Consider the following 27,421-nt stretch of genomic DNA (forward strand, 5'->3'; position numbering starts at 1 on the left):
GAGCGCCGGACGAGAAACTGTTTAGCATTTATGCTCCTAAGAAACTCACTCTTTATCTAAAAAAGTAAAGTAACTTTTAACATTGAGTTTTGGGTTAGGATAACTGGTCTGGATAATATACGTATAGGCCCAATACTTCAGCCCAAAACTTAGCCCTCTGACTCTTTACTCGTGAATGTATACGTATTGTTTAGGCCTTTAGGATCCAAATTAAGTCCCGTTCACTGACAGTCTCTGCCGTGTCTACTCTGCCGCCGGTTGCCGCCGGTTGTCGCTGCTCGCACGTCTTCTCTTTTTCAGGTGAGTTCGATCATTGTGTGTTTTAATTCTTTCCAAAAGGAACAATTGAAGATGAAGAAAAATCTGTTGAATTTTTAACTTGAAAAGAACTGAACTATACACACCATAATTGAATCCATACTAGTTCGAAGCGTGATTTATGCTAGTTGAAGATGTGATTTGGATTATCATTATGATTATCATTTCTCTGTATTTGAAGTTTTTGAACTCAATGTTCTTAGGTTAATTAGATATTTATGAGTCAATTGATTTTTGAATGAACCATTGCATAAAGATCAATTGTCGCTGGTTACTTGTTAGGTTAAATAGGTTTCTGCTGCTGATTGTTTTTGTCGATCTTTAAGTTTTATATAGCTGTACTTTGAGATGGAAGGAAGGTGTTTGAGCTATGAAAAGTTCATTCAGCTTGTAAGTTTTTGATTTGCTTCACCTGGAACTCAATTCGAAGCTAGCCTAACTTATTTTTCTGTTTATTTGTCCCTGGGCACATAAGTAGAAAGTTTGAGTATCTTCTCTTTACAAGAAAAAACTGAGTTATGTGGCACTTTAGACTACAAATTGTATTTTATACCGGACAGATACTATTGTAGGGCATATAATTTAGTTAGATTCGTTTTTGGTTCTGCTTTGGGCTGTATTTCCTTGAGACGAGGGTCGGGAACCACCTCTCTAACTCTGAGGTAGGGGTAAGGTGCGCGCTCTAAACCTTTAGGTATTTGTTGTTGTAGATTTGTTTGTAGTGCATATGGTATTACGTCAACATATTGAGTGTGTTCCCATAGTGGGGTCTGGGGAGGGCACTAACCTTCTTCTCCCACATAAAGTGCTACAACACTCTGCTACTTACAAGACTTCTACCCTAGTCCTCGACCTCGAAACTTTCCTATATAGGGTCATATTCCTAGTAAGTTGAAGTTGTGTCATGTAGGGTTGAATCACCTTCCCCTTGTTCTTTTATTACCTATCCCTGCCTTTCTAACTCCTGTTACCGCCAATATTGGACTAGCACAGTTACCATTTAATCATTGAACAGTGAAATAGCCTTTCCATGAGAAATCTTTGAAACAGAAAACATGAACTGCTTAAAATCATGGTGAGAATTTCGATGCACCAAAAGAAAAGTATCATGACAAAACCGAGCAGTCACTTAACACTAGAAAGGATCACAAACTACTCTAATGACAGTTACATATGTAACATGGTATCTTCTCTGGTACTCGAATGAAATGAACATTCTTCTAGTTTTTAGTATACATTTAGTCTAAGTTGCTCTGATTCTGCACTTTTGGTGCCACACCCGTGTCGACACGACATGGGTGTGGGATCTTTGTCCGATTTGGTCAACTGATTTTGGGTACTTTGACCAAAATCTATGGGGAAAGTCTTGACAGTTCTAATGATTTCTGTAATCAATAGAAAAGCTAAGGTGAAATTGAAGAAATTGGAATACCTTTTATAGAGAAATTTCTCTGTGTTTCCTTTTCCTTCAATCTCCTTCCAAGATTCTCCTCAAGTTCTCCACATAATATAGGTTTTATAACTCTATTTTTAGGCGAATCCCTCCGTATCCATACATAGATTCATATCCCCGAATCTTAAATTTAGATCTTGAAGGATCCAACCTCTGGATCCACACCCGCCGCACCCGAGTCCGAGCAACTTAGCATTTAGTTCTCCTTACTTCAGATTGTATATTATAAACTTGTTTTGATACTTTGACCCCTCTGACTTTTGAAATTGTTGCTTTTTATGTACTGCAGCTGATTTAAGCCCAAAATTGTAGCTTATGTTTGGACTAAACTACAAATTGGTTAAGGTGCTCCCATCGACAATACACTATTGGAGAGCGAGTGCAGAGGTCTGATATTTCTCGTTCAAGTGTCGACTCAACGCCGAGAGAAGTCGCCTTTTTTGGTTGAGAAAAACCTCGAAACTGCCCTTTGGCTCATCTTAATGTAACTATTATTGGGACAGAGAAGATAAGAACATTGTTTTTGTGAAATCAGATGTCGACAGCAACATACCCACCACCGCCTCCGTTTTATAGGCTGTACAAGGACTATCTTCAAGACCCCAAGTCTGCTCCAGAACCTCCCCCTCCAATTGAGGGCACCTATGTCCTCTTTGGTAGCAACTACACTGTAAAGTCTCTGACCCGTTCTTCTACTCCCTTTTGAAATCCACCCCCAAATGGGGAAAAGGGGTGAAAAAGTCATGATACCCAATTGCTTACTTGTGCTTAATGTGGATGCATGAATGTATAAGGTGCTTTGAGGCCCATTCAAGTTACTGGGTAGCTCTTTACCTCGAAAGATTTGCTTTTACTTTAAAGATTGAATCATGTCCTCAATTTCTTCACTTTCATATACTTTATATTGCTTTTGGGGTAAAGGTATGGATTTAATTCAATGCGCGCTTAAAAAAATACAAAAGATTAGAGGGGGGAAATGTCTGATGCTAAGATGAGGTTCAGTGAGATATTCAATTGGCAATGATTTAGATTTAATCTATTCTGAAATATGAATGAGGTTTCCATTAACATTCTCACCTTTTATCTTATGTCATCTTGAGCTGCAATGCATCAAGAATCTTTATTCTGGTGACTCCTCTCAGTCCTCTGTGTTCTTGTCTTTTGTGAATTTTGTTTGTCAGTTGTGTTGCTGAAATTAAGTTGTTCGTTGTGGTTTTTATTAGATGACTATGTGCAAGTTTGCTCATTATTTATTTTGGCATTACCGTTTGCAGACTGATGATGTACTCCCAAATTTGGAAGAGCAGGGTGTGCGTCAGTTATACCCAAAAGGGCCTAATGTTGGTAATGTTTGCAGCTATTCTCAAAAAGCCGTATTTGTTCCTACTCTGATATGTAACATGCATATCTTTTTTAAACATTTATGGTTAAAAGAATTTAAGTATGTGGATACACACATTTGTACCTTATATATCATCCTGCATTTTCGATATGAATTTTTTGTTTCCTTATCGTAAGTTCCAAGTAAATATCCTCTACAATGTCAATCGATATGTCTAATCATTTCTGTTCTCTTTCTCCAAGCCAGTGACCAGAATAAATAAAAGGGAAATAGATATAAAGTTTGAGCCCTTTAGGTTATCCAAAGTCTTAGACAAAAGATTGCAATCAAGTATCCTACGCATTGCAAAAGTTAATTGCAAAATCAATTCCATAGTTGAAACGATGATGTCCCCTTTATTGGGTGCTGCTGCATATGGGATGCTTCCAGAGATAAATTTAGGTGCTATTTTGTTGCTTCTCAGAAAAAATTATTCATTCTTATTCTGCTGATTCATGTTACAGATTTCAAGAAAGAACTAAGAGCACTTAACAGAGAATTGCAGCTACATATATTGGAGCTTGCTGATGTTCTTGTAGAGCGCCCTTCACAATATGCCAGGAGAGTGGAAGAGATATCTCTGATATTCAAGAACTTGCACCACCTACTCAATTCTCTGCGTCCTCACCAGGTGATCAATTGGTGAAATCTAAGTGTCTAAATATTTCTGGGTTTTAGCATGGCTATAGAAGATAGATGATCTCAATTATCATTTACCTTTGTTTCTTTCTTTTACAGGCTCGAGCCACACTTATCCACATTCTAGAACTTCAGATACAACGACGTAAACAAGCAATAGAGGATATCAAGCGGTATGATGTGGTTTGCATGTTCTTTTATCATATATATTTAGCTTCTTCCTTCATTAGATTTAGATGAAAAATCGCGAGTTTTCTAGAAGAGTTCATAGTGTGCCTCATCAAACAGTTGCAAGTGAAAGAATTCAGTTTCCCTTTAAGCTGCTTCAGTCACTTTCAGCTACACAGATTATATTGTAATTACTATATCAAACTACCTCTCAAAATGAAAAGAGAGATGTATTTACCGTTAACTCTAATAATGTGCATAAATTCACAAGTTGTTGGAGTTGAGGCAGACTGTTTAATTCTCTCTCTTTATCTTTTTATCCTGGTTACTGTGATTTAAGTCATGATGTTGGTTTTTATTTGCTTGTATAGGAGAAGGGAAGAAGCTCAGAAGCTTCTAAAGGAGGCACTTGGTACCCTTGAGGGACAGTAGCATGCTCTTTAAATTTTACACTCACAGCTGGCTGAGTAAACTTGACAATTAAAGCAGCATAGAAATCATTCAATCCCAATGTGAAATTTTCTTTATTCACTTGCGTGAAATTTATACAGTGACAATGCTTGATATGTCACAATCCAGTGCGACGTTTCAGTCATTGAGGCAATACAGATGTGTTTGTGTATGGTTCGATTAAGGCTGTGTAAAAAGATTTAGGTGACCTATCAAACATGTAACTATTCTGATATTATGTTTATTTCTTAAAAAGTAGTCTCATCACTACTATTGAACGTGATCTTCCTCGTCTTTTGTTGCTGGGCGGTGTGAATAGCTCTTCTAACATCAACATGAATCAACCTTGGAATTTGATCAGCTGACGCTCAGTATCCTAAACAACAGCAACAATTACCATGCCTCAATTCACCAAGGGAGCGAAACGGTGGGAGCTCCAATGTTTTGTTGCTGTGACATGAAAGATGGATGCTATGGTTGTACAATCTAAAGAATCTACATTCAAGAAGCAACTGTGACATAACCCAGTAGATCAGCTAACATCACACATCTATTGGCATTCGACGAACACTCTTAGACGAAAACCAGATTAACTGGGAAAAAAAAAGGAGTGAAGTGTACAATCTCGTAGCCAATTCATAAAAAATTCAACATTTTCGCGACAAACTAAAAGAGAGTGTTTACGAATTGCAAAAAAGAGAGAAAAAGAACATGGCATTCGAAAGAAAAATTGTGTACAAGGATATTAACAAGTCCAAGAAGCAGATCTTTTCATGGTAGGCTTCATCTGTTTATCTTCTTCAAGTGATATCATACCCAAATGAGATGGATCTTCCAGCATCATTCTAGCTACCAAGTAACCAGCAATAGACCATGTCTGGAACTTACGCGCCTGCTTTCCAATAAATCGACCAAGCTTTCCGTCGTAATACTCTGGCCAGCTATCTTTTAGTAAACGCGATTCAGCTAGTTCAATGGCCCGTCGTGCTATTTGGGGTCGACCAGTCTTGATAGCTGCTGCAGTAAGGAGCCACAGAAGAACTAGACACAAAAAACCAGGCAAATCAGTATTAGCATAAACTTGTACATATCACGGTGCAGAACATGAAAAGAGTACTCCCTCGGTTTCATTTTATGTGAAAGTGTGACTGAGCACAGAGTTTAACACGTGATCTTAAACATGTCATGATATCACTAAGGGTTTTTAAATATAGAAAGGCATCATTCTTTTCGGAATAGACTAAAAGAGCAAGATTGACGCATAAAATGGAATATAGGGAGACATGATAGGCTACCAAAAAGTAAACAGATATACTATTGCTAAATAGAATGAAGTACTTTTGGTGTTATATAAGTAGGAAGAAACTATAACCTGGCCAAGTGCCACCATTGTGGTAACTCCAACTAGTGTTTTTAGGGTCGCATCCTGTTACAATTCTCCATTCATGGCCTTCCATAGCAGGATAACAGATTTTCAGCGGCATTTCTCCAACTAGCTCTTGCCATCTTGATTCAACGAGATCCATTATGGCGGAAGCTTGCTCAGGTGTAGCCAAAGATGACAAGATTGAAATACAGTTACCCAAACAAAACCAACGGAAGTCCATGTGAGCAGGACTAACATTTCCGATGAAGTAACCACCTCGAGTTGGCATGAAATCAAAAACCCACTCCGGAAGGGAATCTGGCATCACATTAAACTTGTTTACTGCAGTGTGAGAGTACTCTTCCGTTTTGTAGCGGTATATATCATTCAGTTGTTTTATGTCGAGCCAATAGTAACTTCTCATGTGAAAGCTCAAAGCATGAAGTCGTTTAATTATTGCATCACAACACTCTTGATTTTCTTCGTCGTGTTTAAGGAGAAACAAGGCACATCTTAAGGCCATAAAGAAAAGTGCTTGTATTTCAATAGGATAGCCATAGACACCCTGGGAACAATATGAAACAAAGTGCTTATGACATGTGAGTAGTGGATATTTTAAAGGAAGTTGAACTGCAATAATTGAGAATTTTAATATGTACAAAAATTTATTGAGAATATGAGAAAAGAGTACAAGATGAAAGACTTGAAAATAAGCAGTCTTCTTATTGGTCCAGTGTAATCCCACAAGTGAAGTCTGAGGAGGGTAGAGTATACGCAGACCTTACCCCTACCTCGTAGAGGTAGAGAGGTTGTTTCCGAAAGACCCTCAGCTCAAAGTGCAGCACATCAAAGAAGTTATGAAAAATGAGATACAGCAGTGAAGAAAACATGTCAATTAATAAGGAAAGCACTACATAGCACATCGAAACCAAGCGGTAACTGAAACACAATAGAAAACAGATGGTAACAGATATCAAACGCAAGAAAGTACGTGTATACGACTAATACTAAGACAGACACAGTGCTACCAGACTCCCACCAAGCCTAATCCCGCCAAAAAGCGAGACCAAGCTCAACTACCTATTTCTTAACTTCAAGCAAAGGATGTGAAATCACAGCAGAACTCCTATTCGAAGCTTAACTTACCTAAGTCAGAATCAGAATCACTGTCATTATGTACGAGAAATAGAAAATCAAGCATGTAATAAGTATGTAGGCTAACCAAATCTTGACAGATTATAAATATGCATTCGGTCAATTATACTATTCTAGAAGTAACAGTTGATAGCTATCTCATATCTTGTCATCACTGTCATCATGTAATATTAAGTAGAAAATCAAGCATGTAACAAACAGAAAATAAGGCATGACCATAAGTCAGATCTACTTTAAAAAACGATAAAGAGCGGGTAGTAGTACATCAGACTGACCATTCTGCGATCAATCATAGAACATCCATCAGCACACAGCAGGGTTGGGAATGTGTCAAAACCTTCAGAGAGACATAATTCAAGAATCAGCCTTATACCCCTTTGGCATTCTTGCATCTCAGCCAAAGAAGTGTCCCCTGTAGACTTTGTGTATGCACGAAGTAGTATAATCCACCAGAACCCTGAATCAACAGGAGCAACTCTACCAATAGCACTTTCACCGAAATCAGCAGTTATAGTCTCATAGTTCCTAACAGGATCATGAGACACTTTAAAACTTGCAGGCATAACTCCATCCCCCAACTTGAACTGGTCTATCTTCTTCTCCCGAGATTGGAGGCGCAAGGTTTTCAAAAGAAAGTTCTTTACTATATCAGGTTCACCATTCATCAAGAATGCCAAAGCGCTGGGGACAAAATCTCTGACAAACACCTGCCAAATTTTAAATCAGAACTGCAAATTGCAAGTAGAATGGTTGTCATGTACATAGAGAAAGACGACTGTGAAAGGATTTCGGAAAGCTGGGCCCATCAGTAAGCTGGTTTTACCTCTGGAGAATATCTAGAATCTGGTTCTAAATCAGACGCAAAAACGCTCAAAGGTTCATTGGGGTTTTAAGCGCAAATAAGCATGAACAACAAATATGGACAAAGAAAATGATTTTATTTTTTGTGATAAAGTGAAATATCAATTGTTTAGTGTCGCCTCGTCATAAGAGGTTCATTCCCAATGATAAGTATGCCTTAGAGAACCTCGCTAACGACACTGAACGCACAATAAGCGAGAAAAAGTGCTCAGACACATTTTGAGTCCCGCTTCATGGCTTAAGCGCGCCTTTGACAACACTGGTTTTACATAAGTTTTTATGTAAACTATTTGAACAATTCAGTCAGTCAAGCTCAGCTCATATTCATTGAAATAGCTGGGCCTGCAAACTATACCCCCTCTTCATCTTATCAGTCAACCGCAAACCAATCAGTTGCACTGATAACTGAAGTGTGGACATAGGAATTCAACATTTTCTATTTATTACGTAAAGAAACATCTAGTACAACTTATCAGAGGACATTCGTCAAAACAAGTTCCATTGAAGCACATAATCGACCTGCTTCACGGGATATTAAATCACAACAAAATACATAACAACAAACTTGTATCCATCTAAGAACTAGAACAATAAGCATTTACCTGATCATAGTTAAGTTCCTCAGCAGAATTATCTATAGCAGCAATAGTTCCCACAGGTTGATCTCGGAAGTTAACAATAGAACGCCTCAAAGCTTCCCATGCTTCGCCTATTATAGGATGCGGCTCATATCCGAAGGTTGATCTGGGTGTGTGTATGCCGGACCACCTTCCTGGTGAATACACTCCAACCATATTATCAAAAACACGAGAAGAGTTCTCCGAATTTTTGTATACCTGACGTGGCGGTGAATGAGTCATTGACATTTCGCTGAAAGATCTTTCATCGAACGACCTCTTCCTTTCAATATTAACTTGTCTTGGCCTTTCCAGCAATCTAGCCAAATCTTCCTCGATTTCAAACAAGGATGGAGCAGCTTCGGCGTGTCTTGCATTCCCATTTTGAGACACATCCACAGGGCTAGGCATCTTCCAATACTTCCAAAAGTCCTAGACAATAAGAAATCGAATCCAAAGATCTGCATATCACCAATGAAACAAGAAAACTTTTAAGAATTCGCCCACGTAACAGAAGCTTAGTAAACACAAAGCTATATAGCTCAGACTCTTCAAAAACATCAAACAAGTGTGTGTCGGATCCTCCAAAAGGTTCCTCTTTTGGAGGATCCAATGGGCTGCAGCAACATTTTTGGAGAGTCCGAGCTACATCAAACAAGAACTTACATAATAAAGAATACAATCAACTGCAATTAATGCCTCTTATACTAGGAATACATTAAATTGAAATATAAACCAGATCAGAAAATCAACATTTTTTTCATTTACAAGCAATATTTATTCACTATAAGTTTGGTTTAAGTCAACTTGAGCAAAATTAGAGCAAGTTCATTACACATAATTTTAATTAATTAGTCATAATCATTAACTTAATTAAACAATCAAAGTCAAACTACTGTTAGATCTTCTTTTCCTTTATCAATTTACTTCTTTCTTTTTAATTCATATTTTGATCAATCCAGCAAATACTCAAACCAGCACAAATGAAAAATCTCAAATGCAGAAAAACCTTAATATCATCGAAACAAACAGAAAAATGAAAAAATTAAGGAACATAGATAAAACACAAAATAAATAACCTAGGAGCTGGTAATAACAACCTCAAAGCTATCGGCGGCGGCGGCGGCGGCTACGGCGAACTTCAGTGAGATCTAAGGTTTCCGAGGAAGACACCAACCATGAACTACCAGAAAGACTTTGGGACACAATGGGTCTTTCACTATATACTATGTTGGAACTGTGTGAAAAAAAATTAACCGGGAAATGAAGGTCAAAAGACGAGTTGACTGGATATACCGGTAAAATTTTGTGCTTGTGACGTATGGGATGGTAACTGACACGTAGGATTGTCTGGGAATATCCGATTAACAGTTCTGGGGTAATCTCCGACCAAACTTTGTCCGAAAATGGATTAGTTGTAATTGTAAATAGTGATTAAGGAAATAATTGTTGTTGTTGTGAACGATTATTACGATCTTAAGTGTGATTAGTGATAACGATTAATCCCACATCCTCGCGACCTAATAAAGTTTCATTAATACTACCTTTAGTTTTTTTTTCAAAAAAGGATGAGATTATTTATCTTTTTATCTCAACTTATACTATTCACTTTCATTTTTAATTAATGTCAAAAAGAATCTAATATTATTATATTTGGTAACAATTTAATGTTAAAATATTAATTTTATTTTTAATAAAATGATTTATAATCACATAAATATAAAAAAATTATTTTAAACCGTAAATTTTGGAATTATATGTCAAATCAAATTACCTCACATAAACTGTGACATAAGGAGTAAGAAATAATGGTCAACGATAAATTTTTCATTTGTTCTTTTTTTCTTACTTCAACAATGATGATATTGAGGTCGGAAAATACAACAATGATTAGATAAAAGTGCTCTAATATATGCAAGATGATAATTTAAATAAAATAAATTACGAATAGTTGAAATCCAAAAAGTTCACTTACCATTAGCTCAAATATTAATGTTGGAGAATTGATAAATTTCATATATGGTTTTATTTTTTTAAACATTTATTGCTAAAGAGATTAACTATGGAATGTATTAAAACATTCTTTTGTAGTTTCTAAGTAAGCAGATTTATTAAAATTTGTTGCTGCTGATGTTATTAATCTCAACGATTAGATGTGTTAATCGTTCCGTTTAAAATTTTTGGATGAATCAGCCCTTCTCTTTTAATAAAATAATTTTATTTTTTTTTTTATTGTTGTGTTGTGTGTGAGAGAGAGTTTAAACTATTAAAAGATATACGATAAAGAAATATGAAAAATAATGTAATTAATCTATGTACAAAAGAGAGTAAAATAAAAAAAATTCATGTAAAAGTCAAATCTTCATTTTATTTAACTTTCCTTTTTCGTTTAATTTTAATATTTTTATTCATTTTTTTGCTTATTTCCATGCTTTCTATTGCTACCTACTCCTTTTGTCCCATTTACTTTTATTGTTATTCTTCTTGCTTTGTTTTCAACTATTAGATTAATTTAGTCATTCTATACACTTCGATTTGCATGAATCTTCCCTCCTTTAAATATATAGTACAAAAATTAATTAATTATACCAAGTTGATTTTCTTTATTACTTAAGCGTCCAATCCAACTTAGTTGAAAATTTATATTGATGTGAAAGCTGGTTTGATAAATCCTACGTGTAATTAGGTGTCATTTGGACGGCGATACTGATTTTTACAACGTGTTATTACGTGAATATGAAATTATGTTAATTAAAAGATTAATGTCAAGTGCTACATATCCTATTTTGGATACCAACAGAAAATGTTGATGTATCTTTTTCAAACTAGACCACCCCAACCTACCCATGTTTCACTTGACATATATTATTGTTGGAAATACAAAACTTTTAAAAAAATATATGAAAGACTTTTGGTATATTGATCTTTCATTATCACAATTCTTATCTGGTATGAGATATCAATTCTTATTATATATTTAATCATTTTTTTTAATGGAATTAATGAAATGAGGTAACAAATAACATATAATATAACATAATATAAAAATTGATTCTATAGAAAACTTGAAAATTATAAGCGTATAACTAGTAAAATATAGTTATAGGTAATAATTGTTATAAGAATACCTTGTGTTATGCATAAGCGGGTTAGAAATTGATCGGCATATCGGCTAATCCAATAATTATATATATTTGTCATTAGTCATTACTAACATTTATAATTTTAAAAACATGAAAATCCGATATGATTTATGAGTAACCTAACATGACACTTGTGTTGAGTTTAACAAGAAGCCACATCTTTGTTATAATATTTATGTCACGATTTTAAAATGTAGCATCATTTTATCATTTGTAGGTTTGAAATCATAAAAAGATGTACCACTAGTAAAAACAAATAAATAAATGTAAGTTACTAAGAAAAAAAATTGAAATAAAGTCAAATAAAGTACCACGAGTAAAAAAAAAATCAATTCAGGATGATTTTATATGATTTACGAGTTATTAAATATGATAATTTCATTAAATATAACATGAAGTCATATCATATGAAACGTAGTTAGATTTAAAAAATGACAGAAATCACATATTTTTAAGGCAAAAATTATCATTTATCCCTTATAAGTATATAATTATAGAAATTCCTTAAACTGATATAATAATATAAACATTAATAGTTAAGTAAGATACATTACATTTTATACATGATACACTAATATGATGTGCGATATACATTAATTTGATGCGCGAGATACATTAGTCTGATGCACGAGATCCATTAATTTGATGTGCTGATACATTAATCTCATGCGTGAAAATGAGGGATTTGGGGATTTATAAAACTAATAGGAGATAATGGTAATAAGAGAACTTAAAGGTAAGATTTCTGTCATTTTTCTTAATATTAATACAATATAATTTGTGAATAATTTAACACGATATGACGATTTTTATAATATGATACAAACACACTTAAAGGGCCCAAAAGAAAGCAAGCCCAAGCCCAAGCCCAAGTGGAGGCCCAAGCCTCTCACTCCTACCCTGTAATTTGTTTTCGTTTCAGAAAGCATATAGAGTGCTGTATTTGACCGTTGAGAAAATTTTCGAAACTCAACGGTTCTACGCTCCATTGCGCTCTCTTTCTCTTTCAAACTCTAAAATTTCTTCAATCTGCAATGGCGAAGTCCAAAAAAACAAAAAATTCTTCCGATAGAGAAAAATGGAACAAAGTGTTCAATGCTTTAGTTCACATGTTGACATCACAGCAGACGCAGCTTGAATCCCTTGCAAAAGAGAGAATGATTCTTGAAGATCGGATAAAATTACAAAATGATCGATGGGTATCTGATATTCATAGATTTCAAGAACAAATTTATGAGGTTACTTTGATTTTCTTCTTGAATTTTGCATTTTTACTATATTTAGGGTTTTGATTGCTTGGAATTTTAGGGCTTTTGGTAAAATTGGGTTCTTTTGCGTTTGCAGATGAGGAAAAAATTTACAATTCAAGAGATGGAGCGCATGCTTGAGGTTGCGAAATCGGAGTTTGTTGTTGGTTTGAAGCAACGAGATGTTGCCGTGTTCCAAAGAAAGCTCGGTGAGTTATATTTGAAAAAAAAAAAGAAACTTTTTCTTGCCCTAAGCTTTGTTTGGTTTATATGAAATGATGGAAATTTGAGCAAATTGTGGACCTTTACTTGCCTTGCTGTTTATTTCCCGACTCGTTGAGTTTAAAATCAGGTAGGAAGTAGAGATTTCTTATTGCTATGCACAGGGACGGAGCCTGGTGGGAGCAAGGGGATTTATGCATATATAGCTGATGTTTACTTGGATTCTTCGTGTGTTTACTCCTTTGTACTTTGAACTCCCTCAGTAAATATTTTGGCTCTGCCACTAGCTATGTAGAGTTCAAAGACGATAAATATTAACTTTAAAGTTGCCCTTCTCTTTTCTTTCTTTACGTGATAAGGATGGTACTATTCATGATTACTGCCTTGATAACTTTGCCTTATTTTGTGCTGGGGTTTCGCCACAAAGTACAGTGTCACTGCCTAAACAATGTTGCTGTTTAAGATAATCAATTTGATAGTGGAGCTTGAAGTCTTGAACATACAATATCTTTTTCTTACTCAATATGGTTCTCTCAATATACTTTTACGAATCCAACCATGAATAAAGTTGCATAAATTATTTTCTTTTGATAACTTAGAAATCCTCAAGGGCTAGTGGCACTCGTGTTAGTTAAATTGGGAGGGAATTGAAACAGTTATCTGTTAAGACTAGTGGCGCACGTGTCATATTAGTTGGAACGGAGTAGAAACAGTTACATGTCAGGGTTTCTATTAATCCACCCCATTTCCCATTAGATAAGTTAAATTCTTTCAATACACTTTTACGAACTCAATACTGAAATAAAGTACATCACAGCACTTCATTCAGTTTGGAGAAGTTTATAAAGGTCCCAAGGAAGCAGAATGGCATACAATTCCCTGATTATATGCTAACTTTCTCCTTCTACAGACCATGGAACAAGAGAAGGAAAAGGAATCTTGAACAGAGAAGATATGGTCTTTTATAGCGTTCGTGCTTTTTTTCCTGTCATCTGAGGAGTGAGGGAGGGAAGGAAGGAAGGAAGGAAGGAGAAAATAAAGGGAAGAGACCTCAGGGTGGTTTTTTTTGACATGAGTGGCTGAACTTTAATTCCGAGACTGAATAAAGGGCATGTTACCTCTTTTGTTTACTCTAGTTGACTCACTTTCTCCGACTCACTCAATTTCACTTGTACACATTTCAACTCTTGTTCTAAAATTCTCTTTGCATCTCAGCTCAGGGCACACTGATATTTCTTTTCGTGCATCTTCAAGCTTGTCAAAGTGGATCATTTAAATTAGCAAGAATGGAGTTTATGTGTGTAATCAAAAAATTATGCAACCACATATCCTCTACACTCGAACGCACTTCTTTATGTATAAAGTTATCAGTTCAGTTTTTATTGCAAGAGGCTATTTTAGACTTTCTTGCTCTTGAAAGATGGCTCCCCATCCCAGTGTATCAGTAGCCTTTATTGTTCAAGGATAGACATGATCTCTTAAGTTATATCATCCCAGCATTCAATTTGGGTACTTACTATTCACCTAAAAAGTGCAGAAAATGCAGATAGTGAACTGGCTGACTTCAGAGAATGGTTTGACTACCTCTCTCAGAGATGCTCTGAGCCAAATGTATGTTGTTTCAATTACCTTTTCTATTATGAATGTTGTTTCTGATCGCCTTTCTGAGTTTTTAGTTTATTATTTACGCTAGTAATAAAAAACTAGAAGATGAGATGTATGAATGTTCATTTGATCCACAGGATGTACCAAATGCTGCAACAAATGAAAAGTCGGAGACAAGAAAGAAGGCTTGGGAAGATGAGGTGAGGAGGCTTAAAACAGAAAATGAGAAGCTTACTTCAGAGAAAAATTCTGAGATTTCTGCCCTCTTGGCAGAAAAGAATTTTATTTGGAACCAGTTCAACAAACTGGAGCACGACATGACTGAGCAATTGAGGAGAAAATGTACTGAGCTAGAGTATGCAAATGGTAAAATACAGGCATTTACGAGGAACATTGAGGAACTACAATTGTCCAACGCTGATAAGGATAATACAATTGCAATGTTAAGAAGTCAATTGGATAATACAACTGCAACGTTGAGAAGTCAAATGGCCAAATTGGAATCTGACTCCGTCACTAAGAGTGGAGAGATATCCAAACTTTCCACTGAACTAGTGTTTCTAAAGAAGTGCAGAAGTGCCTCCGTCACTCCTGTGCTGCGTCACTCCACAACTGGATCAGGACCTTCAAAATCGGGAGGCACGTCCCGTGGAACAGATCAGAGGAATATAAATGTCAAAGTGGAAAAGCAATCTTCACAAGCCCTTGAAAAGGTAACCTTTTCCTGCAACTGTCCTTTCCTGTTACATAATTTGTCTGTGTTAATGTTATTGTTAAGGTTGTTCTTCTTTGAGAGGGATCTCGTCTAGTAGTTAAGTAAATGGCTATGTATCTTCACAATTGTTTAATCTCATTTTAAGAGCATTTTAGTATGTCACAAATATGTTATGGCTTATGCTATGTTGCTTGGATCTTTCAAAAGTTTCATACATGTGTTTGATCTTCCAACACGAGTATAGTGGCATTTTTGGAAGATCGAGCAACATAGGTCTTATGTTATGTAAGCTGATAGATACTCATTTTTTTGTAGGGACAGAGAAGTTCAAAACGAAAAGCTGGTAATAGTATCTTGAGTGCTCCAAATCTATTCACGTCCTCATTTAAGGTACCTAAATTAAAAATGTCATCTCCCTGTGTGACATGACCTCTGTCACCAGAAATTCGGCTTGTATCTATATTAGATGATAGATTTTCGGTACATATGTTCATTTATTGGATCTTGGTTCTTCACAAGCTATGTGACAGTAAATTGTAGTCAGTACTAGATGTTGATGTTGTATACTAGAGAGATAGTTGCAACTGATTAGTTGCAACATTTCATTGAACTTGGAGACCTGACTATTCAAGTAAATGAGGATCAGTTATTTGATTTCTGCATTTTCTAGTTCTCTTCTCAATCTCGCAGTCTCTTTCCATCCCTTTAGTACTGATATTACTAATGAATTTGTCTGCGCTCCGCGTTGTGTATCAATAAATTTGAGATACTTTATAAATTTTCATGTGTGTACATCTATTAATGCTAAATTAAGTAAATTGACAAAATTTCAATCAGATAATGAACAAGAGATATATCACAGCAGTCCATGGCTTGTTTTTGCTATACGTCATAGAGCTTTTTTTATTTTTGCTAAAATCCAAACGCTTCATTGCTAATATAATTTTGGTATGGCTTGTTTTAACCACCCTTAAAGTAGGGATTGTGTTCAATATTTTGTCCAATAGGGGGTGACACGTATCCGCGAAATTAGTTGAGCTACACAAAAGTTGATCGAGACACTATGATCATTAAAAAAAATAGCTGAAAACACTCATGATATTGAAAAAATAATATGAAAAAAATGGGTATAATATGAAAAAAATGGGTTGGCATAAATTTAATTTTCGTATGACAACACGACTCAAGTTTTTACATTTATGTATCATAGCATAATATGAGTTATGTCTTACGAGGCATAACAAGTTTGATCAACATTTTTTTATGAAATGAGCAATAGAGGCAAAAATTAAAGATCCTCATATTTGACTTTGTTATAACTTATACAGAAGATGTGTATTAGCAATATGCAGATAAGATTATTAGAAGATAAAAATACATGTATATCAAACGATCCATATATTATTACTCATAAAACCAAATATTGCCTCTCTAAACATTATCTAAAGAAATGAAAAACTCTTCCACCCTAATCATACAAATCCTAATCCCTAATCCTAATAATGTACAAGCTAAAACGCAATACTTTCGATACAAATTAGTATAACAACATACATGAAAATTACTACACAAACAAAAAAAAGGAACACTAAATTTTGAACCTTATCGAGTGTAAATTCTGAATCCGTCTTTGCTCAGTATCGAACAATTTTTCAAAGTATACGAAACCAAGTAGATTGAAATGAGTCTTGATAATGAACCATGACCAAAAGCAACACCAAAAGCAAAGCAATTCCCCAAGGAGATCCACCTTCTTGGCTAGCCAAATGGTACACAACAGGCCTTGTAACTCCTCCATAAGGATAAAACCATCTATTACTATCAATCATTATGTATACCAAAAGTATGATAAGAAAAGGTAATAAGAAAGACATAAGCTTCATACTAGCCTTTGATTTTTCTACTGTTGCTTTGTATTCTGAATATGTAGACATAGACATCAAGAAAATTACTAAGCCAAATAAAACTATCAAAGCTAAAGGAGGTGCTGATATTGATTCTAGGGTTTGGTCTCTCCAACTAACTCCTCTTCTTTCTCCTATGAACCAACCCATGATGATATATCAATATAATTCTTAATTTTGAAATAAAAATGGTTCTTTTTTGTTCTTTGATTTAATTTTCCTATGGAGCAAAGAGGAATATGTGATAATATATAGAGGAAGAAAGGTGGTGTCTACCTTGTGGTTAAGAGACAGATGGAACTTTACTTTGGATGGGGTCTAATAGAAGGTGGATTCAGAATTTAAAATGTTATGAGTTTTACGATAAATTTATAAATGCTTTATTTTAAGTCGAGAGAAATAACTTCTCTATTTTCTACGAGATAAGAGTATAAGGTATGCGCACTCAACTTGTGAGATTATACTGAATATGATACTATTGTTATTATTGATTTATGAAGTAACTTCACATTTTTTTAGAATTTATCATGAAGGCTACCACAACTTTCTTCTTATATTCGAGTTTGAGACTGATAATATAAGTAAGCTTCAACATCTTAAATATATTTCCAAATTAATATACAATAATACCTACATTTATAGTCAAAACGAAATAATTAATGAATTTTGGATTAATACATGTAAATCATCATCTGTACAAAAGTAATTAAGTTCATGTGAACTCATACACTATAAGCTAGTTTTCCCTAGATTTTTGGTCATATTAAACTCATTATTTTTTATGATATGAAGTATAATATGATAGAATTTAGTATCGAAAATCTTAAAAATTAAACCCGTAAAATTTAAATTTAAATATTCGTACTTGATGTGGTCATAATAAGTTATGGTATAAATTCTGCCCTTTTTGGATTCCATCAGTAGAAGACCGTCCTTTCTTTGTTTAGATTCTACACTTTGAGAAAAGGGGATTGATTCGAAGATGATAGTAAGCAAATAGGCAAATAAACAAAAAGCAAAGAATATATTCTTTTTTGATTATTATTGTGTAAAGTTGCAAAAAATATCAGTATAATTGGTGTCTCACAACTAAGGTATTGGTCAATTTACTTGTCCATTAAGTCTAAAGTTATTCTGATTAATCACCATCTTAATACCCCCTGATTAAACTATAAAACTATTATATAATATAATTATGATAGATTATTTGGGAAGTGAAAGTGTCTGAGCATTATAGAATAGAGACAGTTATAATTTAGAATTTAAATTTAATAGGTTTCTTTTTAAAATTCGTAACATATGTTATGAGTTTAAATATAAAATTTCTTGATATTTTAGTGAATTTTTAGATGTATATTCACATTTGGTATTAATAGAAAATTATGACGTTAGATAAATTTAAAAGTCAAAAGATTACACTCGCTCAAGAGGCTAAAATTATGACGTTAGATAAATTCGTACATCTGAATAGTAACAAGAATGATCACAAATCTACCTAGAAAGGTACAACGTGTTTATTTGACCTATAAAAAGACATTGGTGCAGAAAAAATTATGATTACCTTCAAAAAGCGGAAAGTATAACGAGAATAAAATCTTTTTTCATCCTCTTTAATTCTCCTTTTATAATTTTCACATTATAATCAATGTATATTTTAATTCTCACATTATTTACTAGAAAATTAAAGATTTCAACGAAATAGTGTTATGTGCTATGAGACAAGGTGTATTTACTTTAGGGTATATAAAATTATTAGAGAGGTCCTTTGATATAAATCTAAAGTTATATTTATCTCATTTAATTATTGATATTAATAAATAAAAACTTACATAAATTTAAACCAAAAATTTTATATTAATTATATGGGATGTATGATGTATCACTGATGAAAGAGAGGCTAAAATTCGATCCTTTTCCTTTAGGAAAAAGCATAAAAATATTAAATTTAAAGTTTTAAACTATTTCCTCAATTGATCATACGTATGTAGGGTAATTGAAGTTTGATTTCATCACTATTCGCCTCAATTTTGTATATTTGAACAACAAATTTGATGACAAATGGCATGCATGCAAGGATGCAAACGTATTATTTTGATTTAAAAAATTACTCACAAAGCGGCTTTCATGATTTTATCGCAAAAAAAACTTTATAAAAAATATAAGTATAATATTTATAATCTTTTTTTCATCTTCCTTTATTCTCTTATTATAATTTTCACATTATATAAATTATAATTATATGTGGCTGGTTTGTTCTCAAACCAAACTGACCCCTAAAGAATTGAATTTTAAGCATGATAAGTCAAGGTACATGAGAAAAATCTAGGTCCCAATAATGAACAAACTTAAGCCTAAAATTTAATGCAAAATATTATTACAATGAGTTAGGCAGCTTAAATTGTGCCACTTACTAATAATTTTGTGGATGAAATGAAATGAATTGTTTTGATTTAGACAATTGATTGAAATCTTTACATTATTGTTTTATACTTATTGGTTTTGCAATCTCCAAGTCAATGCATTCAATCAACATTGATATTATCTTCGTTTTAATTTATATAATATTGTTTAACTTAACATAAAATTAAAAATAAATATTTTTAGAATTTGTGGTATAATATGCTTCAGCATTTTCTTGAATGAACTGGAAACTTCAGCATATATATTTTTTAAAAATAAAAGGGACAAATAGTTATTTCTTAAGTTGTTTCATACATATATAACGAACCAAATATGATACATCTTTTCCACTTTAATTCTTAAAGTTCTTTTTTTTTTTTAAAAAAAGGGACCTATTCAATAATTGAATTCTAGTACCATCTACATGGAGATGGTGGACTGCATTTGGTTCATCCAACATCTTTGTTATTTGGTGAAAAAGAGAAAAAAAAAACTTTGACATTTTAATAGGCAAATTTATATCATGCATATAAGAAATAATATTGTATATATGGTTTATGGATCAAAGTCAATTTCTTGAAGATATATATTAAAATTTTAAATATTATTAACAAAATTTCTAGTTCCGCCGCAGATCCTTTCACGAACTAGAGGGAATATGAATTAAGAATTCCTTAGAGTATTCAAAATCTTATTTTATCCTTCTTTCTCTCGTTAACATCCGAATACATCATTTCACCTCTATTAGATACATTACAACTTTATTGTATACAATATATCTGGTACACATGAATTTTTGGATACATAACCTCAAATCTCAATTATTTCAAACCTAATCAATATAAATCTAATTTAAAATCATGTATCATTATGTAACGGACAAATAATGAAAATATCAGTGAATTCTGAAAATTCTAGATTATTGTAATTCGGGAAACTTTTGGAATATGATGTAATTAGCGTTCGGTACTTTATATGTAGTTGAATCATGATCTAAAATTTCTGATTCTTAGCCCATTTCCTCCGCATTGGGCCTCTATCATGGATCAATTACCCAAAAATTGGGCTTTTCACTTATTGGGCTTAAAACCCGAGAACCTGAATGCTGTCTTAGGCCCAAAATCAAAATAACCCCAATTGTCTCCAACTTCAAAAAAGCCAGTTAACCAGAAGATCAAAAGCTTCTTCTTCGTTGAGAAACCCTTCACACTTCACCATTTTTTCAGCTGATTTTTTCGAATTGAATCCTGAAAATGTCGTCTGAAGACTCAAAGCCAGTGAGGAAAGTGGAAAGTGACGACGGAGAAAGCATTGGGTCTCTTTTTAACAGCAAAAAGAAACCTAACAACGCCGGTTCAAAATCTCAGCCTCTCAAAAAAGCTAAGATTAAGAAAGAAGAAATAGATGATGATTTTGAAGAACCCTTTTCGAAAAAGAGTCCAAAAATTGTTAAGCCCAAGAAGGAAGAACCTTCACCTGTGTCAAAGAAAAGTTCGAGTAGAACTGATAAAGTTGGTATTTTTATTTGTGCATTTTTTGTTATTTTACTGTTTGATTTGTTGGTTTTTTAATTGGGTTTTTTGTGTAGAAAGTTGTAAAGAAAGAGGAAGAGGATAAGAAGAAAGGAACCAAAAATGGAGACACCGTTGTGAAGAAGAAGGAAAAGAAAGTTTATGATTTGCCTGGACAGAAGAGAGACGCTCCTGAGGAAGTATGTTCCAAATTTGCATGTTAAAAAAAAAAACATTTTTTATGGTTTTAATCTGATCTAGTGTTATATTTTTTTATTTTCAGAGAGACCCTTTAAGGATTTTCTATGAATCCTTGTATCAGCAAGTGCCAGAAAGTGAACTAGCAGCTATTTGGTATAACATTCTACCTTTTAAATGATTTTGAATAAGTTATTCTTGGGTAACTCTCTTGTCGTTAGTGTTTTTGAGTATCATGATGAAGCTGTCTCTATCTTCTTTGAGTTGGTGTTGGTTGAAAAAAAGAACCTTGAATATTATTATGTTCTTAAAGGTCAAATTTTGTTCTTGTCCTAACAGTGTGTGTGTTATCCACCTGGTTGATGCTTCTGTATTAGCTCATGCTTTCATTTAGCGTTCACTTCGTCGAATGAGTAACTATTCTTAGTCTAGTTGTTTAGATCTGTTCATTTTCTAACTGAAAGAAGAGTAGGGGTAAGAAAATTCTGTTTGTATCTGGGTGCCCCTTAGATGCATAGTGTATTTTTGCTTATTGTACAACAGATAGTGAAATATGAGGTGTGTTGCTTGAATGTCAACGTGTGTGGAAGAGCAAGTTGGCTGGAAACAGCTAAAGAAAGCTTGTGAAGTAAGCAGTTCTATGTGAAAAGAATTGCCCACACTCGTAAACTTATATGTCATTTTTCGTCCCTTTTTTTTAAAGAAGCATCAGCATGATAGAAGTTGCATGTCTACAACTGAGATGCTTAGTGAAGTTGCTAATTGAGTAAGTATCCATTGGACAAGGAAATCTGTATCTTGACTTGGCCCTTTTCGCCCAGTTAAGTATAATACATATTTGGCCACCTTAGTCGTAATCTAAGAGTTTAAGCTTACTATGATCATCTAATGCTACTTTAGATTATAGGAAAAAATCTACTTTAGTTTGAATCTGCAGAAATCATCTTTCAAGTGTTGATTTGAACATAAGAAAAAATGAAATTAAAAGTACATAAGCTTTGTTATAACTTCATTAAAACTTCTGTCTGGAATGAGAAAATGGATTGTTTCAACCTTTTGACACTATATGATGAGTTCAGCTGACTTCTGACTGAAATTGTGACATATGTAAGGTGAAAACTTTTCTGGTAGTGCATTTTTCCACTTACTGACTATGGTTTGATATCCTCCTTATGCAAAGCACTGTGTCACTGGGCACAAGCTTTTACATTGAGTGCTTGGGGGATTAAGGTAAAGTTGTCACCAAGAATAGTTTATGATACTAATGAGTGTTGGTAGTGGTTATAATGCAAATTAATATGTGTGTCTGAAGCTTAAGATGTGAGTTTAGACTGTTTAGTCAGCACATTTGACATGATTTTGATGAAATATTGGTGCAATTACTTCAACCAAAATCCCACAGCTTACTTATGGCTGTCCTGTTGCAGCACATGCGATGAAACTATTTAGCCCATTCTTTGCATTATCGTGCTTAGACGTCACTCAATTTCTTGAGATCCGCTGTGGATTGATGCTAAAAACTATGTCTAATGTTGCTCATCTAATCCCTGATACAAATAGTCACTCTTCCCTTTCTGTCTCACTAAATCCACCCCGATCACCAAACAAACATTAGAACTAACATAAATTGAAGTAGTTTCTCTAATGAATTTGGCAGCTGTCTCAGTCTATAAATGTTAATAAAGCTGGCCAAACAATGTCTATGCATGAATGGTTCCTCCTCATCAACCCTTTTGACCATCACTGATGCTACAGAAAGGATCTCGATGGATCAAAATGTCTGCTTGCAACTGTTAACAACCAAATCCAGAGTTGTTCATGATGATTATAAAAACTACAACTGTCTCTTGCAGTTGGATTCAAGTAATCATATCCTGATACTGTTGTTCTTGCAGGATGATGGAGTCAGGTTTACTTCCAAAGGACTTGGCGAAGAAAGTTTTTGAGAAGAAACAAAAGAAGGCCCAGCAGCTAAAGCTTGGTTCACCTCTGAAAACGGTTGTGACAGTGAAAAAGACCACGGAGTCTGTTACTATTAAGAAGACAACATCCTCGTCAACCACGCCATCAACACAGAAAAAGAAAACACCAGATTCTGGAAAAACGGAATCAATGCAGCGGTCAAAGAAACGGAAGCTTAAGGATGATTCTTCTGAAGAAGACTCAGATGATGATTTCATTGCAACTCTTAAAAGCACAAAGAGACAGAAAGCCTCTTGATGTTTCTAATGGCTTAGTGAAATTGTAGATGAGAAATTAAATACTCTGTTACATGCATTTCAATTTCTCCATTATGTAAAAGTTGACCTTTGTTCTCTCATTTTCTTTATTGTGTTTTTCCAGGCTCTAAACTTTGAATACAATTAAAAAAAAATGTATCTCAAACTTCATTGCCCCTTAAGAAATAGGGGCCAGACAGGAGCTTAATTACTTCGAGTATTTATGACTCTGATGGCAATACATGACCGGTGAATCTTAGCGCAAGCACTAGAATAGTTGAAAAATTCTAAAAAGTAAACAATTGATATGATACAATCAATATACAACAAGTTCAATTTTTTATTAGTTCAAATTCTTTCATAAAAAATTTGAGTTGGTAGACAGTGGATTAGTGTGTTAACTGAACAGCTGGTTTTCTTGACAAGAAATAACGTTTATTAGTCACTTTTTCGATAATAAAGTATTTTTTTGGTCCTGTCTTTAAACGACTTGTTTCTTTAGCCATAATAGGTTTTAATTCTTTTGTTTTTATTTAGTTTTTCACCTTGCTTTCTTTCTTTGAAATGTCAACAGTTATTCTCCATTTATTTTCAATGTTGACTTTAAGAGGATGTTCGGATTAACTTCAAAGTTGGTCAAACTCTATTTTAATTCAGTTTTTAATTTTTTGTGTTTGATAAATATAAAGTTTAAAAAATGACTTAAAATAAATTATAAAGTAATTTGCAAGATTAAAATATAACTTAAAACAACTTTGAAATGACTTAAAAACTCTACTTTTCTCACATCTATATATTTGTTACAATTGAATTGCTTGATTGTTTGTATAAAATCAAATTAAAAAGTGCATTAATGGTATTTTATTATATAAACTACTGTTAAAATTTTCTATTAAAAAGTATTAATATTTGAAAATAGATTTAAGACGATACTTATTGAGTATTCTAATTGTACTATCATTTTTCACTCGTCTAATATAAGCCAAATTAATCAATATCATAGTAATTGATATTAAACGATGCTTTTTAAATCTAATTGTTTAATATCTAAGTAAAAACTCAAAAGATTTGGAGAAGAAAAATCTTATAAAGACAAAATTTAAATTAAAGTGAATTATACAAAACTAAGAAGTAGAAAACAATGCAGATTCAGTTACCTACAAATGCAATCATAATTAAGTCAATCGTATTTTTATAAAATAGAAATTTAATAAGCATATGCACATAATAATTGAAAAAAATTATTAAAAAGATTTTAATTAACACTAATAAGTAATAATCAATACTCCCCCTTTGTCTACCTCATACAACCCACTCTTTATAGCCCCATCCACACAAAAAAAAAACATTTTTATATTAAATAAAATTTTAACTTTAAATATCTATATTACTTTAAGATATTTTTTAATCACTCAGTCAAACGATATCATATAAACGTTATAGTCTCTTGGTCAAATTACCATATAAATTGAAACAGATGAAGTGTGTATTTATATAAGCTATAACTATATTTATGTTTATACTAATTATAACACAATTGAGCCGTCCCTTGCCTCTCTAATGGCTAATCATCAAGAATTACCTGAAATAGCAGCACAATGTGCTGCTATGACGGAATTAGAAAGAGAAGTTATGGATATTCTGTTAAGTTTACCGGAGCTCATAGCTGATTTACGCGTTTATGGCGTAGATCAGCTTATTGCTTGGGGCTGGAAGAGACGGAGGTCAGCCGTTAATTATCCTCAAACTCCATTACCGTCTCCTCATTCTTCTCCATCTCCTCCACCGCGAGATAATTGAAGATTTTGAAATTTAGCGTTGCATATAATACTAAGGTTAACGCGATTAAACTTTAACCTAGCTCAATAATCGATCATATTGTTCATGCTTAGTGTTCTTGTTGAATTATTATTTGTATAACTTATAAGAATATTTAAGATAAATAATCAGTTTAAATTTAATTTACGTTTTTGTTGTAGTACTTAGGGATTGTACGTCTATGTACATTCTTACAAAATCGTTTTATATTTATCCTTTGTCTGTAACGAAGCTTCAACATGAATGAGAAGCAAATAATATTCACCAACACCTTGCAATAGTTTACTGCTGGAGCAACTTTTGGCACCCGTCAAACTTCATTATAACAATGTTTTTCAGCGAAATATTATTATAAATTTGGAATAATTATAGAAATCTCACCTTTCAATTTACTTATTATCATTATTCCATATAAGTTTTATAAATCTTTAAAAAAATTTATTTTTCTCTCAAGTTAAAAATGTCATTAATGTATCCGACCCTTTTTTTAATGTATCATCACTTTGATTTTTTGACTATTAATGTATCGGGATCTTCCATTAATGTATTCGCCTTCTTTTTAATATATCAATGCTTTAATTTTTTTATCATTAGTGTATTCGGACCCTCCATTAATATATCCATTTCTCTTTTGATCTTATCATTAGAGAATTAACTATACTATCTCTGTATCTCTAGCTTATTTATCATTTGTGAGATGACAAGAAAGGTAATATAATGTGCCTGGTTACTGAATTGATGCAACATGTAATATTTCATTAAAAAAAAATTATTGAACAATTTTCCTGGTCAGTGTCTTCTCAATTGAGCTTGTTATATTTGTTTAATCCATCTCCTGATTTTTGAGCTATTGAGGGAATTAATTTTTCTATCTGCCTCAAGTGATCCCCTACTACAAACTCATAATAAAAGAATGACAAGTACACTAAATATTGTATAATTTGTTAAAAATTCACTAAATATATACCTATAGTATACTTCAAATCCATAAATATTTTAATATATAACTCATAAATTTTAAAATCTAAATCTTTTGATATAAGTTTTTTTTATAAAAATCAAGTTGATTATCAAATTTTTTTATTTGATTCAAATTGAAAAGGAGTGAAAGCTTATGAGTAAGGGTGTACAAATCGAATCATTAAATTAAATCGAACCGACGAATTAAATTAAATCGGAAAAAAATTGACTTGTGATTTGATTTGATTGGTTTGGCGATTGAAAAAAAAAACGACCACTCTTGGTTTGATTTGGTATTAGAAAAAAAAAAGAATCAAACCGAACTCAAACCAAACCGGCACATATATATATACATAATTTATTTATTTATAGATAAAAAATATTATTTACATATATCTACTTTGTTGATATATTTTTAGTTAGTTTATAGTTTCAATTTTATATATCTTATTTCAAATTTGGGCTTGTAAAATTTTGTAAATATTATATATATAAATATTTTATTTATAACTAAAAATATTATTATAGTCTACTTTGTTAATATATTTTAGTTAGTTTATAGTTTTCAATGTTTATCTATTTTATTTCAAATTTGGACTTGTAAAAATTGTAAATATTTTATTTTGCGTTAAGATATGAAGTTATAATTATATTATTATAGTTTTTCAAATTCAAAGTTAATAATTCACTTTGTAAATATTTTTTGTATTCAGTTTGCATCTAACCTTTAATCTTATTAGTTTTGCATAATGAACGTTGATATTCAAAAAAATTTTTTGTACTCATGTGAATTTGATCATCTTTTTGAAAATTTCTATTCACTTAACATTTTTTAAGGTTAGTTTATCACACCCGTAAGTGAAAAAATATTTATCGCTTTTTTATGCGGTATAGTTATAAAAAAACTGAAAAAGCGAAACCAAAAAACCGACTTTATATGGTTTAATTTGGTTTTTAAATTTAATAAACTAACATAATTAATTTAAATTTTTTAAATAAAAAATTAAACCGAACCGACTCATGTACACCCCTATTTATAAGTTATAATGGATTTTGATTGATTTTGGCCCA

General features: G+C 32.9%; 4 protein-coding genes across 7 annotated transcripts; 3 read left to right on the forward strand and 1 right to left on the reverse strand.

Annotated features, from left to right (window-relative positions):
- The first annotated feature begins 162 nt into the window (after nucleotides 1-162).
- LOC107017759 (mediator of RNA polymerase II transcription subunit 7a-like) lies at nucleotides 163-4,692 on the forward strand. 3 transcript variants are annotated; one of them, XM_027916192.1, is made up of 7 exons: nucleotides 163-300; nucleotides 2,061-2,441; nucleotides 3,046-3,115; nucleotides 3,617-3,783; nucleotides 3,891-3,964; nucleotides 4,331-4,403; nucleotides 4,545-4,692. In XM_027916192.1, exons 2-6 carry the CDS (start codon nucleotides 2,307-2,309, stop codon nucleotides 4,389-4,391), a joined length of 507 nt encoding a protein of 168 aa, XP_027771993.1. In that variant the 5' UTR covers nucleotides 163-300; nucleotides 2,061-2,306; the 3' UTR covers nucleotides 4,392-4,403; nucleotides 4,545-4,692. The 3 variants fall into 3 exon arrangements, with proteins under 3 accessions (XP_027771993.1, XP_015073498.1, XP_027771994.1); XM_015218012.2 differs by having other exon boundaries at nucleotides 2,061-2,214; nucleotides 2,307-2,441; nucleotides 4,331-4,692; XM_027916193.1 differs by lacking the exons at nucleotides 163-300; nucleotides 2,061-2,441 and adding an exon at nucleotides 2,458-2,593 and having other exon boundaries at nucleotides 4,331-4,692.
- Nucleotides 4,693-4,962: 270 nt separating this feature from the next.
- LOC107017758 (probable alkaline/neutral invertase D) lies at nucleotides 4,963-9,874 on the reverse strand. Of its 2 annotated transcripts, none has more exons than XM_015218010.2 (5): nucleotides 9,509-9,874; nucleotides 8,394-8,869; nucleotides 7,206-7,637; nucleotides 5,782-6,340; nucleotides 4,963-5,450 (listed from the first exon to the last, which is right to left on the reverse strand). In XM_015218010.2, exons 2-5 carry the CDS (start codon nucleotides 8,817-8,819, stop codon nucleotides 5,155-5,157), a joined length of 1,713 nt encoding a protein of 570 aa, XP_015073496.1. In that variant the 5' UTR covers nucleotides 8,820-8,869; nucleotides 9,509-9,874; the 3' UTR covers nucleotides 4,963-5,154. The 2 variants fall into 2 exon arrangements, with proteins under 2 accessions (XP_015073496.1, XP_027771992.1); XM_027916191.1 differs by having other exon boundaries at nucleotides 9,488-9,592.
- A 2,624-nt stretch (nucleotides 9,875-12,498) lies between these two features.
- On the forward strand, nucleotides 12,499-16,009 carry LOC107016258 (spindle apparatus protein lin-5). Its single transcript, XM_015216746.2, has 5 exons — nucleotides 12,499-12,789; nucleotides 12,896-13,007; nucleotides 14,558-14,631; nucleotides 14,763-15,338; nucleotides 15,656-16,009. Exons 1-5 carry the CDS (start codon nucleotides 12,586-12,588, stop codon nucleotides 15,767-15,769), a joined length of 1,080 nt encoding a protein of 359 aa, XP_015072232.1. The 5' UTR covers nucleotides 12,499-12,585; the 3' UTR covers nucleotides 15,770-16,009.
- Nucleotides 16,010-20,787: 4,778 nt separating this feature from the next.
- On the forward strand, nucleotides 20,788-23,792 carry LOC107015988 (probable replication factor C subunit 1). The gene is made up of 4 exons (XM_015216455.2): nucleotides 20,788-21,155; nucleotides 21,233-21,355; nucleotides 21,439-21,509; nucleotides 23,249-23,792. The coding sequence occupies exons 1-4, from the start codon at nucleotides 20,898-20,900 to the stop codon at nucleotides 23,571-23,573; spliced, it is 777 nt and encodes a 258-aa protein (XP_015071941.1). The 5' UTR covers nucleotides 20,788-20,897; the 3' UTR covers nucleotides 23,574-23,792.
- The last annotated feature ends 3,629 nt before the right edge of the window (nucleotides 23,793-27,421 follow it).

Source organism: Solanum pennellii, chromosome 4, assembly GCF_001406875.1.
Source record: "Solanum pennellii chromosome 4, SPENNV200".
NCBI classification, from domain to species: domain Eukaryota; kingdom Viridiplantae; phylum Streptophyta; class Magnoliopsida; order Solanales; family Solanaceae; genus Solanum; species Solanum pennellii.